General features: G+C 48.3%; 3 protein-coding genes across 3 annotated transcripts; 1 reads left to right on the top strand and 2 right to left on the bottom strand.

The window, feature by feature from the left end:
- Positions 1-460: 460 nt before the first annotated feature.
- Positions 461-3,404, bottom strand: GGS25DRAFT_283978 (uncharacterized protein). Its single transcript, XM_049257490.1, has 2 exons — positions 2,071-3,404; positions 461-2,008 (listed from the first exon to the last, which is right to left on the bottom strand). Exons 1-2 carry the CDS (start codon positions 3,129-3,131, stop codon positions 475-477), a joined length of 2,595 nt encoding a protein of 864 aa, XP_049116730.1. The 5' UTR covers positions 3,132-3,404; the 3' UTR covers positions 461-474.
- Positions 3,405-9,726: 6,322 nt separating this feature from the next.
- On the top strand, positions 9,727-14,823 carry GGS25DRAFT_521758 (uncharacterized protein; the record flags this gene model as incomplete). The annotated part of the gene is made up of 1 exon (XM_049264108.1): positions 9,727-14,823. One exon carries the CDS (start codon positions 9,727-9,729, stop codon positions 14,821-14,823), a length of 5,097 nt encoding a protein of 1,698 aa, XP_049116729.1.
- A 361-nt stretch (positions 14,824-15,184) lies between these two features.
- On the bottom strand, positions 15,185-17,276 carry GGS25DRAFT_490891 (uncharacterized protein). Its single transcript, XM_049261035.1, has one exon. The coding sequence runs from the start codon at positions 17,184-17,186 to the stop codon at positions 15,270-15,272; it is 1,917 nt and encodes a 638-aa protein (XP_049116728.1). The 5' UTR covers positions 17,187-17,276; the 3' UTR covers positions 15,185-15,269.
- Between the last annotated feature and the right edge of the window lie 377 nt (positions 17,277-17,653).

Genomic DNA, 17,653 nt, shown 5'->3' with positions numbered 1-17,653 from the left:
ACTTTAGTTAGATAAAAACAAGCACATGCAAAAATGGTGCCAAATGCTACCTAAATATATATATGTATTAATCAATTACTGCACCAGAAAGTGAAGCATCAAGCCATCCATAGCTTGGGTTACCCCTGAGTAGGTGTACCTAGGTAGCCAGACTACTAGTAGCACCCAAATACCAACAACAGGTGCCCACCAACCGTCAAGGTTCATATACAAAAGACCCATCTATAGCCTCAACTGTCCAATCTACCTACACACACCGGTACCTTATATACCTCTACTAGTATGTACGTGCCTTGCCTGCAGGTGCCTTGCCGCTCTATAAACTTTTATACTTTTTTTCAGATCATTGCTCATTACCGAATCACTATGTACCAACTAATCGCTTCTTCTTCTTCGCTACTACCTATACCCATACCCATATCTACCTTACACAGCCCAGCTTATTGATGTCTTTCGAGTCGCTTGCCGGTTGTCCTAAACCATATCTCGATCACGTTCGGGCCGGTCACCACCCCTGCTAAGAGTGGTTGAGCGGCCAAATAGATTTCGATGGCTGCGACCACTTCCCTGAGACGTCGTCTTGCCCAGCTGCGAACTGCTGCCGATAGCAGCGTTAGATTCTTCGGCTAGCTCTTCTGTTATTCGCGGTGGTTGGGTCAGGTGTGAATTGCTGGCTTTGCGCGTGACGAAAACGTCTTGGTAAATATCTCCCGTGGTATCGACGCTGTGTGAGTTGGCCCGTCGGCGAGTTGCGGTCAATATAGCAGGATCCACCGTCCTTTGTCGGTCTTCGTACGAGGGGGGTTGAATGTTGGACTGGAATACAGGCCAGTCTTGTCCAGAGATCTGATACTCCCGGCGAGGTTGCTCGATGCCCAGGGCGACCATCTGGCTCATTAATTCGATGGCAAACTTGTTATGACGCGTGAGACGGAGCAATTCATTCTGATAACTCGTCTTGTGAAAGCAGATGAAGTTGACCGTCATACAGTACGCATCCTCAAAGCTTCGAAGCTCCGTGATAATTTTGCCTGCGAAGTCGCGCTTTTGGGCCAAAACATATTCCGTCATGCGAGCCTCCAGTTCCTTGATCACGCTAGCCGGTGTGCCATATTTCATCCGAAGTTCGAACACGTCAGCCAGCTGACCACTGCGGCGGTGGTTAAGGATGAACAGCGTATTAAGTACTGAATTAGGAGCCTGCACCATATGCCCCTCCATCTTCTTGAACTCGGTATACAGTAAAGATACTTCGGTCACGTAGTAGTCATCTCCCCTCATCAATGTGCCAGTGTTACCATACACGGTGATACGGTCACCCACATCAAATGGATGCTTGACGAAGACGAAAATGATGGATTGGAGAAATTCTTGGGCGGTAGCCTGGAGAACCCACGCGAGACCAAGAACAGCCGTGCCTGCGGAAGCTAGAGCCGATGCGGTAGAGGCCGATATTATCGAAATGAACACAATGACCGTTATTATGAAGATGATGAAGAAGAAAACCCTGTCGAGCTTAGTGATTACCGAGTCAAGATCCTTGAGCGATGCGGCGATAGCCTTCTTCTCCCGGTGAACTTCATCGCAGAATGCCTCCAGTTCTTCCATGGAAACGTCTCCATTAAGATCCCGGTCAAACACGAGGAAAGCCGCCTCGGCATCTTCAGGATTCTCGAACGCTGGGTTCAAGTCTTGGGGTGTCAAAACGTCTGCACCGGGCTTCACGAAAGTACGGAAAAGACGTCTTGCCAAGACCTGTGCCGAATTCGTATTTCGGAGGAGTTCAGAGACTACTTTTCGGGGATGATTTCTGAGTTTGACTTCGCGTCCAGTAAAGTCACCAGCTACACGGTTTGCAATGTCACCAACCTTAGCTATGGTATCGCGAGCATTATTAGATATCAAAGCCATGGGTGTTCTGGTACCAGATCCGGAATTGTGGTTGTCCATCACTGACGCCGCTGGTACTAGTTTATCCTTGGAATGCTCATAGAGATAGACTAGGTATCTGTTATTAATATGTTAGCAAGCTTTCATACGAAGCAAATCCAATACTTGCATATCACTTACGCGGTACACTGTTTGTTGGTGTTGATTCGTGACGAGTATGTTCGTAAATGGAAAGACTCGGCAATCCATTGAATGAGAATCTTCTCTGCCCAATTCAAGATTGCCAAAACGAAAAATGCAATTATGATTTTATTCACAACGTCAATCCATTTGATATAGGGATATGCAGTGTCGGCTTCATCGGGCACTTGAGCTGGTATCTTGTGATTGTTAAGGATAGGATAATACGAGATAATCACAGCAAGCATCCACAGGAAGAGGGCAGTATGAAGCTCCAATTGGCGTCCGATTCCCCTCCACTTCTTAGGATTCCCCGAGCCGCAAATACCAGCAACAATGCCCAGGATGAATGGCATAATAGCAGTGAACATTCTGGCGGCCCACAGAGACAGCCAAACGACTTCTAGCCAGATGCCGAACCACATAATCTCTATGCCACCAGGCCCACCAACAGGCGACTGTTGGTATGCGGGTGAGAGTCTCCCCAGTAGAATCGGGATTAATAATATGACCCCGATAGGGACGCTGTATAAGAAATATCGAAACATCCGAGGTAGGCTCTTAATTCCTCTGAAGACCTTGTTCAGCTTGGTTGGGGGCTCAGTGGGCATCCCGATGGCTGAATTCTGGGTCGGTTGGTTAAACACATCCGATTTCTCTGTCTCGGGGCTGCGGGTTTTAGACTGGGCACGACGAAGGTCAAGAGATTCTCGGTTGCTGACTGCCTGTTCTGCCTGGAGGAGGGTGAGATCGTCGACGAGTCGGGTCGCCTGGTCCCTCGATTCGGTTTCTGATAACATTGAGTGATCTGTTGGCATATGACCCGCCCCTCCGGGAACCTGGAGGTGCTGAGGTCTCTCCGGGGGGTTATCCATTGGGTTCTCCCGATACTGCTCTGGAAACTGCTCCGTACTTTGATTTGTAGGATGCTCTGTATACTGATCGCTATACGGCATTGCGTACTTCTCTGAGTCTCCGGCGGTGTCCGAAACAGTCGGGGCATGGGTCAAGGTCGGCGAGCCCTTTTCGTCGAGTTCGTGATGTTCTCTTCCAGTAGCCATATTAGGTGATTTCTGTAGGTACCTAGTACCTTTCTTCTAGTTTTTAGGAGTAATCCTTTTGGTGATATCTCAACTTTGTCTCATCAGCTAAAAGCTATCGCTGCCTAGTGGCCCTCGAATGCAACTAGTGGTATGTGGATATTGAACAGATTGGGGCCAACGATTAAGTCATAAAGTATAAGATCAAGCTACCTCACGATAGAAGGTAACAAATGAAAGAATAACGAATGTCGAGTAAGGTGAAACTAAAATAAGTTTGTCGGATCCCAAGAATTGTTGTAAGTGTGTGTCCGGTGTTTGTGTAGATCTAAGGAATAAGATATAGATGCTACAGTAACATAACAGTAACAGAACACACAATGAAGCGGTTCTAGATCTGGCCCAATTCGAGGTAATACGATACGATCCTAGGTAACGGATCAATGCTGGGGAAGATTGACGATCTTGTACTGAAATTCTGGGCCGATAAAAAGAATGGAAATGGCTCACGAAACGAATGATCTAGTGGTACCCATCTTCTCGGGCCCTTTTTAAAAAAAAAGAGTGATGAACCGAGTTAGTATTATTTCAGGAGAAGATCATCGATACGTCCAAGATTTAGAGATGACGCGAAGTCAAGACCCACAAGACACAACACTAACTTGTAGCTTCCTATTCTTCCTCTTCTTCTTTTACTCTTTTTGGTTTTTTTCTTCTTTTTTTTAAAAAAAAAAAGGGGCCGCTTTGTTTGAATTTTTTTGGATAAGGGAATACAAATGCAGTACTTGACTAGGTACCTACCTAGTACCTTGCCCTGTCTTTAATGTTGGTGGTTGCTTGGCTTTCAGGAGTAGCCTATCTACGCTAAACTAGCGGCTGTCTTTTGTACTACCACAACCAACATTGAAGGCTGCCAGGTGCAACACTGCAACTATCACACCTAAGGTTAGTAGGTTCTAGATACATAAAAGGGAGTGGGGGGCAGCACTGTGAATTCTAGAGACCCATAACTATATCCATATCCATCAATGCAAATAAAGAGATTCACAGTCGGTGTACTGGAAGTAGTTAAGTAAAGTACTGCATACACCTAGTTACCTATTGATGGTATTAACCAGGTATATACCGTATACCGTATACCGTACACATCTATGCGAAATATGATAAGGGGTTCTAGAACTCTTTAATACACTGGGCAGATGAAAGGGGCTTCTTCTCAACGACATCTATGTATGTACCTATCCAAGTATCTACATATGTGATCTATTTTAAGACCTTTCAAGTTGTTTTGACATCCCTGACATGACTCAGTCATAAAAAAAATGCAAAGTTCGTTGGATCACAAGTCAGTCATGAGAGGCATAACGTCGTCCAAGTCTAAAAATGAAGATTTAAAGAATTAGACTGGTCAGTACCACTTTGCATTTACGTCAATATCATTTGATGTGAACGCACATACCCCCCCACACTAGCTATCTACTAATAAGTATCCCAAGTAATTAGCTGCCCAGCCATCTCCTCCTCCATCATGGGGCAATGGAGCTTGCGAACCCAAAGTTCCATTTCATCCGGCACAATGTCGTCATCGGCTCTTAACTAGGTGGCTGACATAAGTGAAAATACCTAGGTTAGTACAGTACGTAGTATTATAGTTATGCGTGTGAAAAATGCAAGAAAATGATCAATATTACATTGGTCGCTTACATTATGAACTTCAAATGTTTGATCTATGAATTCTCACAGAATTGATATAGATCTCCTTAAAATTCACATGCCACATTCTTGTTGTTCGATCGATACAGTATAAGACAACGACAGGCGCTAACTGTCTAACCCGACAATGCCGCGCCTATCAACGCAGGGGTAGTGGGTGTCAAGCAGGGCTTCAACTGCCATGAATTGCAACTCTTGTCGGAAGTAGGAAGGGAGGAGCGGAGCAGCGGGAAAACTGCCAGGTGGGAACACGCGTCGGGATCCCACGCAGCGTTATGGATGCCTTTAAAGATGATTGATGATTGGTCATTTGGATTGGTGCTAGCTAAGCCGCCTAATTACATAGATACCTACACTAGCAGCTACAAAATAACAGGTTGGCTACAAAGTCGGAAAGCTCTAACTACCTAACCTAGGTTAGTTAGTACCTAGCACAGTTAGCGAGCCCCAGTAAAAGGCCATCGGTGTTACGGAGCTTTGAACTAAGAGCCTCACCCACCCAAACAGGTTCAAGTCCCAGCTTATCATTTGCATCCTTGTCCCACAGCTCTCTTTCACACACACGCACTTCTCTTTCCATCCTGTCCCAAGCTGATCGACAGCATACATCACAATATGGATGACTGGCGAGCAGGCTATTAAGCGAGATCATCTCTCTACTATGTAAATGTTGTCCATTATCATCCTTCCACTACTTTAGATATATTACTAGTCTGTGGTAGGGGAGGGTATCGTTATCAACGCCATCTACGCCATCAATCCTACCAACTTACCAAGTATGCAAGAGACCCTTTAAAATAAGCTCTGTTGTTAAGTCAAATGTCGTCAGTGTCTTACCCAGATCGGTTATGTGCAGATTCTGACAGGCTCATGTTTTTCGCCTAATCGTTTATGAGTCTGGTACAACCCGAATCGGCTTTATTCTTTTATATTCTTCTTTTATATTCTTCGGATCGAAAATGAGTCTAAATCTAACGACACAGCGTCAAAGATAAAATCCCGAATATACAATACATATGTACATATCGTATGCACTATGTATGTATAGTGCGGTTACATTTAATCAATCTATTCAAAGTCCCGTTTCGGACCTTCTGCATATGTCCTCGGCCGACCCCGCGATCTCGAATAGTTGTAGATCGTCTCTTACAAGAGATCCCGCACCACGCACCAGCAGAGCAACCCGGAGTCTATCAGCTGGTGTGGGACACATTGCAGGAAACAATTGGGTCTTCCATCGTCATTGCATCAAGTTTCTACCAGTTGTTTGGAGGGGGGAAATAAAATAAAAAGGTCTGACGTGTTGCAGTGGAGTTGTGGTTCTCGAGCCATGGAAATAAAGAGAATTGTCTGCAGACATTTGTGACGAGCTTTGCAATTGGCTAATCACAATTTGTAGTACGATTTCTACGAGCATTAGCAGAATTTTCGTATGTACATCTGGACATCCATGGATTGATTCTACCTTAGATCTTCGTGCCGCAGCAACCTCGTACTATACTCCGCCGAGCATCTATCTGATTCTAGGCATTCAAATACATATTAAGGTTCGTATTCAGATGTGTGTACAGCATTGCTTGCAGAGAGCACAAGAAAAGGGAGTTCCCGCGTGGCTGAAAAATATATCCCGGTACCTGAATGATCTCCTTCACGTGTATAACAGCATGTGGCTACCTCGGTACATATATGCAAATTCAGGGGTTGAAGCTCCATTACTAGCCACTGATTATCCAAGGAGCCCATAATAGATATGAGTGTAAGTAGGTAAGGAGTGCTCAATGCCCCTTGGGATGTTAGTAACTACGTACTATCGTATGTAGATAAAACCCCCCAAGTTGAAGTTCAAAGTCTCTTGCGGGATGGCTTTCCGCAAAACGCCCAAAGCTCATTGCACGGGCGAAATAATTTTACCCTAGTGACCTCGTATATCTATCTAGGCAGCCCTATGAAAATAAAAAATTCGGCCGAGTTCACTAATCGCCTACCACCAAGTGGACACAGCGTCGTAAGGTCGTGCGTTGATAACACATTTCACGCCCGCTTACAAAGCGATTTCGCCGTCGACGCGACAATGAATCCACCCATGTTTTAGTATTCCGCGTGCTCGATGACCAGTCGATTGAAGAATATGTCACCAAGAATAGAACATTGACGAAGCATCTGGCTTGATGAAGCAGCGATTCTATATGCCTACCTAGGTAGTCATCGAAGCGACTACTAAACAGGTACCTAACCTTTAAGATGAATACGTGTTGGCTCGCCGACTTGTAAGATATATGACACATACTCATCAATGGGTATCGTGAGTGAACTTGATGATAGACCGTTTGAAGGTCCAGCATGTGAGATTGACGCCGTAAATAGAGGACAGTGAAAATATGGTCTCATGCTCGATATCACCTAATGCGATGAGTGATGTTGGAAACAGCTCGTCCAAAGAACTGCAATATCATGCCAAGAGGTGGAAAGTTATCATATATACCTACCTAGGCATATATAAGAGAACTAAGCACATGGTAGTAAGTACTATGAACCTTATTGTCCTTAATCTGATAATCGTATACATAAGGCAGTGAGTCATCCTTGAGTGCCCTCAAGGGTCTGTCTAGGGTCTTGATAGAACAAAGACAGCTTACATGTATGTAGCTTTCATAGTCACCGGGGAGATGCTAGAGAATCCCCGCGCAACAACGATGGTGCTCTGCCTCGTGGCAGCAAGCGCTTTCCCACGTCCAGGGTGGGATATGAAAGAGATTATTGCTATCGACCGAGAAGTACGGATCGCGAGACAATCTTGTCTCTCCAACATTCCCGGAAGGATTGAAAGTAACAGCTTGGTGGTAGTAGGAGAGACCCAAGAATACAGGATGTTCCCTTTATATACAAGAGAGTATGCCTTAGGTACCTGCCTAGCCACAGCGTGACTGTTAACCTCTTCATACTTGCTTAGAAGACACCCCTTTCACAGAGGCGTATACCAGATGTCTATGAAGATATCGAAAGACATGGAGAGGGTACGAAAGAGGTGTTTATTAACTGGCGGTGAATTGAGTTTACTTAGAAGCCCTGTCATTGAACGCGATAGGTGCATGGAAGAATTATCATGAATTGAAGTATGAGGGTTGCTGTCGCTGTTTGATGCCACTCATCTAATGAATCCCCTGATCATGCAACCATCCCTCCCCAGTCTCATACACAGGCACTTACTAGGTAGTCAAACGCCTTTGAATATTTCTATAGAAATTCCTTGGCAAAGTTTCACCAATGCCATTATTTCGTTGATTTCCTATTACCCCTTTCCAGTCGTATGACTGTATGACTCACTCGTAGGCATAAGACCTCCCCCTTTTACCCCCCTACCTGGTAAGAAGAAAATCTGCAGTTCGTCTTCAATCCAACAGGCACCATCTATGAACTCACTCTTAGTATGCGATTCTTTCCTTGATCCTTTACATAGTAGTATCAGTGTTGACATTCGATAAACTCCATTTACTTACGGCCTCCTTGCAACTGTAAGCTTGCATCCTAGGAGGTAAGCAAACACCTACCAAAATGGGCGACCTTAAACAATCTGATTGGCCGCTTGGGTCAGCAAACGCTCCTATTGCGACGATGACCGGGTTTTTATGACGTATCCTTGGCATGGTACATTTGTTGAGGGAACCAGAATGTCATGGTGGACGGATTCTAGTATATATATCTAGATCTTTGTTAAGGGTTTGTAAATTTGCATCTTGTTGATTGAATCCATCAATCATCAAATATCAAATATTGTCGCACACATATAATCAGCTTATATTGGGACTCTTTGGGACTGCTTCGTGAGCTTTTTCCTAATGATAATCGGGCCACTTAGACACGAGCGAGAAGTTAAAGGACCACAGTCGCGAGGCGATCGACAACTTGGGAGGCGATGACGCGCATTATGGCAATGAGGATCAGCCGCGTACCAAGAATGCGGCTGAGGAGATCGACGGAAGCCGTGTTACCTATGTTGAAGTGAGGGAGGCTTCGCTGAAATACTTAAAGGATACTGCAATAGGTGAGGCAAGACATGTTTAGCATGCCCACGTGGGATGGGGATTTGCGGGTTAATGGACTAGAAATAGCCAAGTTAGGCGAACAGTAAGACCTAAACATGTATGCAAGCCGACATGGTATCTGTAATCATGCGATCTTGTTCTGTTTCTAGACCTCCAAATAGGTGGTTCTAGAGCTCGACCCCTGTCCTTGCTTATAGTCATGCCTTGCATGGATCTCAAGTTACAACGGCGTGGAAGATCTCAGGATAATCGTGATTTATGTGGTGATCTCCCGTGATAGACTATTCTAATAGCTGATAGATACTAGGTAGAAATGACGATGACCTCGTTTCCTAAAAGTCAATTGAATTTTGACTTAATAAAGCAATCTTTCGTGAAGTGTTTGATCGATGATTTGTGAATTGCTTGGCAAGCCCGGCGCCCTCTCGCGTATTGGGATTATCGAGTTCAGCTGCTGCACGCTATACGCCACCATCCGTTGGAACCAATGGAGCGATGTCCAGAATGGCTAGGCATATTGCTAGGCCGCCGACATTGGAGACTAGCTGTGGCCAAAGAAGACCCCGGACTCGGACGCCCTCCTGGAGAGGATATCGCAAACTCGGTTTACTGTGCGTGACCTGCTTGGGCAACGTAACGTCTTGCATCAGGCTTTTCTCACGTTCATCAGAAATGAGACTCTACTTTCACCTTCGCAAACCACTCTCAACTCCCATCCATCTGCTCTTCTGAGATATAGAATTTTGGGACATTCATTTCACTATTCGTCTTAGACGACCTCGTCTGACTCGACCCCGCCGATTATTCATTGCGCGCTTCGAACCTGCAGTCGGTGTCCTACTCGCCTTAGGTATAGAATAATGACTCTTCCAGAAGGATGGGAGGCGGACTACGATGGAACGCGATGGTTCTATCGCTACAAGACCACAGGCCTAATGCAGTACCATTTCCCACGGCCAGGGGATGAGTTTCCGGAGTTGGTAGATCTCGGTTTCGGGCCGCTCAAATTTGCACCAGATACTCAGCACGTTGTCGAGCAACCAAGCACATATAACGATACAAATAACCATAGAAGTATATCGAACTTGGGTGGCGATGGAAAAAAGAAGGCGGCGATAGCTGAGGAAAAGGATGAAATGAGCGCAACGGGATACTTCGATCCAGACAGTTTCATGTACTTTGGCCTAAACGATGTAAGCCCAGTCGGAAACGAGAGTAATGGCGCCATCAACGCAGTTTCAGGAACGACGCCACAAGCCGCTCATAGTGTACCCGTCTTAGCAGAGCTTCATGAAGAATCGGTGTGGTCTCCAGTTGGCCACGTTGCTGAGCTGGCTACCTTTGACACGGTCAAATGCGCAGAAGAGTTAGCTCCTATCGAAATGGATGCGACACAAATCTCACAAGTGTCGATACCAAGAAAACCTCAACAGAATGGCCCGGCCGAGTTGGCAACGAATGGGAGTCCAGTGAAACGAAAGCAGCCGGCGCAACCTCCTATTCAAGAGAACACCCAACATGTAGAAGAATACCCGCTAGTTTCAGCATCGTTCGCATATCCTCCTTTGAAGACGACGACGACGATTAGTAAGCCGGCGGATAAGACCGAACAGAAAGTGCCTGCTTCTGGGCGTCCTGTAGAGAACGGGAATAGATACGAGACCTGGAAGCCTACCTCACAGGGAACCACCAGTGAAGAGCAAAAGAGTATCAAAAGGAAAACGATAGCATTGCCGAGCGTGTCGGTTCTTCAGTGCCAGAACACCGAACTTGGCTCGATGGAGAAGCGACATTCTCTTTCAGGGCCCATTCGGTCGAATGCCGATCTCCCTAGCATCCTACGACCACCTTCAGATCCTGGGCTTCCTCCCAAAGCCTTGACTCCTCCCCCACGGGCTGAATCTTCCCCTATTCCAGATTCCTTGAAACCCGCAGCAGCACCTTCAGGGGCCAACTCACAACAGGCTAATTCTCAGGGGAGTTACGCACATGTTAGTCCCTTGCGTTTGCCCGGATCTGGAGCAAGACATGAGAGCATATCCTTTCATATGGGCCCATCTGTAACAGACTCAAGCACATCCCAAATTCCATCAGTACTCAAGCCTGCAAATGGCCAACATAGCTCTCCATCTTCCGAGACTCAGCATTCGATACAAGCGCAGGCAGACAACATCCGCCCCGGAGCCCATAGGGTGCACACGCTACCAAGTCACTTGTCATCCCAATCACCGACTCTGCCTAAGCTGAGCGGGCCCGGCATTTATGTCTTTCAGGAGATCCCGACATCGCCCAGTACCGTGCTAGATAAACCAAATTCAGCCGGCCAGAATGCATCGCCGCAAAAGCCCCATCAGTCTACGGAGCAATCTCAACATATCATGTCCGAGCCATTCCCTGAAATCGCTCCGTTATCAATCTCAAAGCCTCAGCAGCAAACAAACCTAAACAAGCCCTCGACGAATGTCGATGCTATTCCTGCGGGTCTTAACAACACAAGGCCATCAAATCCCCAAAAGCCAAGCACGCCAAATGCTTCGAATAGCCCTCAATCTAGACCTTCTCAACCGATCGGGCAACAAAAGATCGAGGCCGGTCAGACTCAGGGGCAGACACAGGGACAATCTGCGCAACCGGCTTCTGTGACATCTTCTCAGGGGATGAATAGTCAGCAGATATCAAATGTAATTCACCCTACTCCACTCCCAGGACAAAGACCCAGTTCTACCATACTCCAGCATAAGCTAATTCGAAAACCCGTACTACCACAGAGGCCCGAGGAGACTAGCCCTGTTCCCGGCACTCCAAATAACTCTCAGGGGTTCCATCCGCCCCAGCACACTCCTCAGATGTCACCTGGGCAGCAAGCTCAAATGCATGGCCAACATCGACCGTCGTCGATATCTGGGTCATTACAGCACTCAACAAGCGTACACTCTACCGCAGCTGGCACACATGCACAGGGTCGGCCACCTCAACATAGTATCTCACCGGTGTCATCTCAAGGGCAACATCATCGTCCAAATTCGATATCTCAGGTATCTATTGGAAGTGCTTCTCCAAGCAGTGCATCCAGTCAACCCGGAACCCACAACTTCGGTCAGGGGCAGAATCATAATAGACCAAATAGTATGATTTCCGGACAGAATAGGCCAAACTCTACGTCGGCTCCTATGGCCTATTCCGTCTCTCCGCTTCAGAGTCAGGTATCGTCACCAGCTCCGTCAATGACTTCGTTCGCTAGGCCGCCGTCCTCGGCATCTACACATAGTCAGGTTACCGTACAAGGAGCTACTAATAATGCTCATCAAACTTCACCTCATATCACTAGACCGCCAATGACACAAGCGTCCCATGCTCAAACGAATCCCCAGTCCGCCCAGTCCCCCAGTCCTCTCTCGACAGGCAATTCAACCCCTTTGCCTATGCTTCCAGGTCAAGTGAAGCCTTTGCCATCACAAGTAGGATCGCCTCCTATTCCAGTGGCAACTCAGTTCCCTTCACTTTTGGCACAAAGTTCACAAGCCCAAAGTCAGGCAGCACCAATGAAACCCTACCAGCCGCAACCAGGTGGTCAGCAGACACCACAAGCCACGATGTACAGCCCAGCTCCACAGCATGTACAAGGCTATCAGACGAATGCTTCGGGAAGCCCGATGAACGGACAGCCAATGCCACAACATGGACAGATGCGGCCACCTATTCAAACGAACCAGCAAAACATACCTGTTCATTCACCTACGAATTCGGCGAGCCCAGCACCATATTTATACCAAAACATGGGGCAGCCCAACCAATCACCCAACGGACAACCAACAACCAACGTCGTACAAGGAGTCACCGTGCAAGTACAGACATCTCAGGTATCCCAGTACCCCAACGTCGCGAACGGACAAGGGCAGCAACAACAGCAACTCTTGCAATCCTCCGGATTCCAATACACCTTCCCCAACTCACCAGGCCAAGGCAAGCCCTTCAACTCGACGCAGGCCGCCGCCGCTCTGTCGGACGCAGGCAAGAAGATGAAGAAGTGGGCCAAGAAGACCTGGCAGAACCCAGCCATGAAGCAGACAGCTGTTGCTATAGGCGGCGCGGTTGTGGCCGAATCCCTAGGCGCAAACGGTGCTACTGGCGCCTCTCTGGCGAACCGGATTTACAGCACCTCGCAAGCTCAAGCCGGCCCTCAGAATGCTCAGAATGCTCAGGCACAACGACCACCAGGCCCGCAACATGCCTTTACTGCACCGCCGCAGGCACAGAACTTGCAGAACCCAGGTGTCGCGTCTCCATACGGACAAGCTGTGAACCGGCCGCAGATGCAGATGCAGCAGGGCATGCAGCAAGGCATGCAACAACCGATGGGTATCCAGACTCCTGGTCGGCCGCCTGTGGTGCAGAATCCAGGAATGGCAGGGACGCCGGGGTTCAATAACGCTCCACGACCGCAACCGCAACCAGCCATGATGAACCAGAGACCTCCCGCGCAAAATCCACAGCCTCAAGTCGGACGACCACCAGTACCTCAGATGCAGCCGGTGCAACAGCCTAACGCTCTAAACCAGCCGAATTACCAGACACCTCCCCCGGGCCGACCATATATGCAAGGTCCTCCTCCCAACCGTCCGATGTATCAACCAGGCTACCAAGGCCCTCCCAACCAACCCCCTTACCAACCTCAAGCTCAAGCTCAGGGAGGTCCAGATCCCTATGCGGCGATAGGATCCACGATCGGAGGGGCTATCAATGCGTTTACTTCCGGTGGGAATAACTCAGCGGGCTCTGGTAACAACTCCCAGCAACAACAACAGCAGCAGCATCACGAGCCCCAGCATGAGAACAATTCCGCACAGCATTACGCGGACCAGTCGGGGCAGAATCACGCGCAAGAATCGCAGCATCACGAGAGTCAGTCCGAGCAACATCACGGAGGAGGACAATCTGAGCCGCAGTATCACTCCGAGCAGCAGCAGCAACAGCACGAACAATACCCCGGGTCTCACGAGCAATCCTACAACGGACAATCGTATGAAAACCACAACGAGCAGCAAACCGCAACCTACTCCGAGCAGCAGCAGCAGCAGCAGCAGCACAACGAGTACACCTCCGAGAGCCAAGTGACAAACGTAGACAGCTCGGTCTCAGAGTCGTACTACGCGCCGCAGTCCGAAACCACGATCATCAACAACAACAATGACACGATAATCAACAACAGCAGCAACGTGGAGAACACAGCGGTAGCCGAGACCACACAGACGAATAACAACTACACGGACAACAGGCAGACGAACTATACAGACAACTCGCAAACCTTCGACACAGCAAACCCGAGCAGCAACTACCCTAACAACAACACCGCGACCGAATCGAGCATGTACGCCGACTCGACCGTGTACACCGATACCACCAACAACAACTACCCCACCACCACCTCAACAAACGACCTGAGCTCGAGCAGCGGAGGAGGAGCAGGAGGGGCGGCCTACAGTGACACCGCATACACCGAAGCCGGATACAGCGGCACCGCTTACACAGACACCACTACCACCACCACCACCACGGACAACATGAACGCGCAGTACACCGCCGACGCAGCATATACCACCGACGCCACATACACCGACGCCACCACCTCCTATGCCGACGCCACCTACACCGACACCACCGCCTACGCCGACACCACCGCCTACGCCGACACCACCGCCTACGCCGACGCCACATACACCGACGCCACCGCCTACGCCTCCACCACAACCGTAGACGTGAACATGGAGATGAGCGTGGACGTGAACGTGAACGAGAGCATGTACATGGACCCCGGCCTACAACCAGACGGGGGGATGGTGATGGAGCAGCAGCAGCAGCAGCAGGAGAGCATGACTTACGAGAGCAGCAGCGCGTACGTCGAGGTGGATTATTCGGGTGGCGACTGGGGCGGGGGGGATGGGGGTGGTGAGTGGTGAGTGGTGATTTATTTGGTGGGAGTGGTGGTTAGGTTAGGTTAGGTCAGGTCAGGTTAGGGATAGGGATAAGGACGTAAGGGCTTGGAGGCGTTATTTGTATTTTGTATTTTCTTTGGATAGGTTACCTAGGTACCTACCTACCTAGGTTAGTATGTAGCGTGATACCATTGTATTCAAGATTTTCTTCTCAAATACGGGATCTACTATTAAGTGCCTGAATGAAAAGGGGTATTCCTCTATACTTGCCCAGTACCTACCAGGTAGGTACGCAAGAAAACGCAGTTAATTCAAAGCATGCCTAAATGTGATATCTCACATATCGCCCCAGATGCGTCAGCCACGCCATGCATATCATATCATATCGTATCGTATCGTATCAATTGGTATCATAATATATATACAGACCGTAAATCAATAGGTACACAGTGGAGAGGTAGAGTATTCCTTTACTTCAAACGGCTCAGGATCTCTTGGGCCTTTTCTACAAGCCCCTTAATCTTGCCTACTTCCTCTTGGCTTACTGTTTGTCCGTCTCTAGGTGTTTGGCCCTGCGACAACGCCTCGCTAACAACGCCTTCGACGCCACGAACGGCCTTGCGACCTTCTTCTCTAACTTCTCCCTCCCAGAACTTTCGCGCAGCCTCCCATTGTTTCTGCATACGCCTCAGGCTCCACGCTATGCCCAACGCAGCTACGGCGCCAGCTTCGTAAACAGTAGTTGTCAAGGTACTGAAGTAAACCAACACACCCAGTGCGGTAGTAAGCCCTGAAGTGCTAAGTGTTTGAAGCGTGAGCTTCTGCGCAAGCGCCTGCAAGGCAGGAATGGTCTCAGTTTGAAGATAGCGTCGGGTATGAGGAATGTTCACCGGCCAAGGAGTGCCGGCTGATATATTCTCTTTGGATTCGGCATCTTTCGCTGAAGTGGCGTCCTCATCAGTGGTTTTGGATATAGGATCGGTAAAGGGTCCTAGTGAGATACCGGCTTCTTTCATCCTTCCGGCAAGGAATATGGCACTCCTCTCTGACTCTGTTAGGAACCTCTGGCTTAGTATATCGTTGGTAAGCATCCCTACGTCATCCACGCGCCAAAACAGTTTCCACCATCCTAATTTGCGCCACCTTCTACTAGAGAACGCAAAGTCAAGCTGGTCCTGCAACTCGCCATGTGCACTTTCGGCCCATTTGTCCAGGCTATCCTGAAGTACCTTGGTAGGCCCGGGAGACGTTATAGATGACAACGACGAACCAAGCTGACGGGCATTATCCTTTTCTATGGACACGATAGTACTGTTGAGTAACGAGGCAATGAGCTCTTTCACGGGCGGTTTCGTTATGCCTTCAGAAGAAGCCATGATGTCGGCCTTCAGCCACTCAACCAGCTTAGGGATGTTGCTCTGAAACCATAGGTGCTCGAATTCAATGGCATTTTTGAGATCCTGGCGAACGATTTTCAATCCAAGAGTCGCCGTACTAACATCGATAGGGGTGAAAGGCAATGGCGAGGAATCAACTGGCTTATAATCCGGCAAATTTACCGTGGCTGTGATTACTTTTTGGCTTTCTAGAGTTGGCATTGCCACTATTGATGCGGCGCCTAATATGCCATTGGCCACAATCAAAGCCTTGTGCACCGGCGTGCTGATCGGGGTGTGTCGTCCCGTACTAGACGTAGGAATATCGATAGTAGGAATGAGGACCGAGTTTTCGAACCCCTCTAAAGCGTGTATTTCCTGTGCAGAGACAAAGGGGGTTGTCTCCATAAGCAACAGTTCAAGATTATGTCCATTCAGGGTTGCAGAAGAGACGCTGACTTCGCGCAATAAATTTCCCTTCGAGATGGATATAGAGGCGGGGTCCAGCGGGACGTCGGGCCCGACCCGTATAATCATTGGCAGCGCCAGATCATGACCCTCAACCTCTCTCTCCCATTCTTCCTCGGGTTTTAATGGGTCCGCCAGCAAAAGCTTTAACACCTGTTTTACAGTCTGGCTAGACTCAGACCCGTTTGTCAGACCCATGATAGCAACTCGTATGGATTCACTGCCCGGCTGCTGCCGTAAGCCATTGAGGGCTAACTGTAAACGAGAAAGATTGACATAGTTGGAAGCATCATTCTGAAGCTCCAGGAGTATATTCTCTAGTTCCTTTCGAGGGTCGGTGGTAGCGCGGCTAGTGACGGTCGGAATAGTCGAGGCAAAGCGACGAGGACTTTGCGCTTTTCGTCTCAGACGACGATTCGGTTCCCCACTAGATCGACTCGAAAGAGAACAAAAAAAGCATACAGAACTTTTCTCGGCGCTTTTTGTATTGTAGTAGAGTGAGGTACGACACCCAATGGGCCGTAGACTCAATCGAGGAGGCATGTCCTGCCCTCGAAATAAGAGTAGGCGCAAAGCTTTTGAAGCTTTTAGATTTTGCAAAACTCCAAATTGGAAAATTAAAAAAAAAAAAAAGGCCGCTGTGACGTTTGAAGCTTCTAGGTTAAGCTGCTTTAGCTTTCGGAACTGTTGCATCTATCGGATTAACTTCGGCTCCAAGCTGGGAATATCTACTTACCTAGGCAGGATCGACCGGGATCTCCAGAGCTACCTAGCCTATGAATCTATGATCAATGGAAGGCACTAGACAGTGCCACGAGCGACCCACAGCAGAGAACCTTGAAGGATGCAGGTACGAAGGTACATACATACTTCCATACATAACATTTGGAGGAAACCCCCGCCAATGATTTATTTGGATACGTTTGACTTTCAACCTTCTTTCAGATCGACACCACATAAACTAGCTTGTCCCAACGCTAATACACTTAATTGTGCTATCAGTCAAAGGG

The sequence above is a fragment of the Hypoxylon fragiforme genome (assembly GCF_022984875.1).
Source record: "Hypoxylon fragiforme strain CBS 206.31 chromosome Unknown GGS25scaffold_5, whole genome shotgun sequence".
NCBI lineage: Eukaryota > Fungi > Ascomycota > Sordariomycetes > Xylariales > Hypoxylaceae > Hypoxylon > Hypoxylon fragiforme.
Note: the sequence above shows the minus strand (reverse complement) of the source record. Positions and strands in the feature narration are given on the sequence as shown.

Excerpts from the sequence above, each read along its gene's own strand:
- GGS25DRAFT_490891 (XM_049261035.1), bottom strand. The coding sequence starts at position 17,186 with ATGCCTCCTCGATTGAGTCTACGGCCCATTGGGTGTCGTACCTCACTC.
- GGS25DRAFT_283978 (XM_049257490.1), bottom strand. The coding sequence starts at position 3,131 with ATGGCTACTGGAAGAGAACATCACGAACTCGACGAAAAGGGCTCGCCG. Across the intron at positions 2,009-2,070 it reads ACCAACAAACAGTGTACCGC|ATACCTAGTCTATCTCTATG; the intron begins GTAAGTGATATG and ends TATTAATAACAG.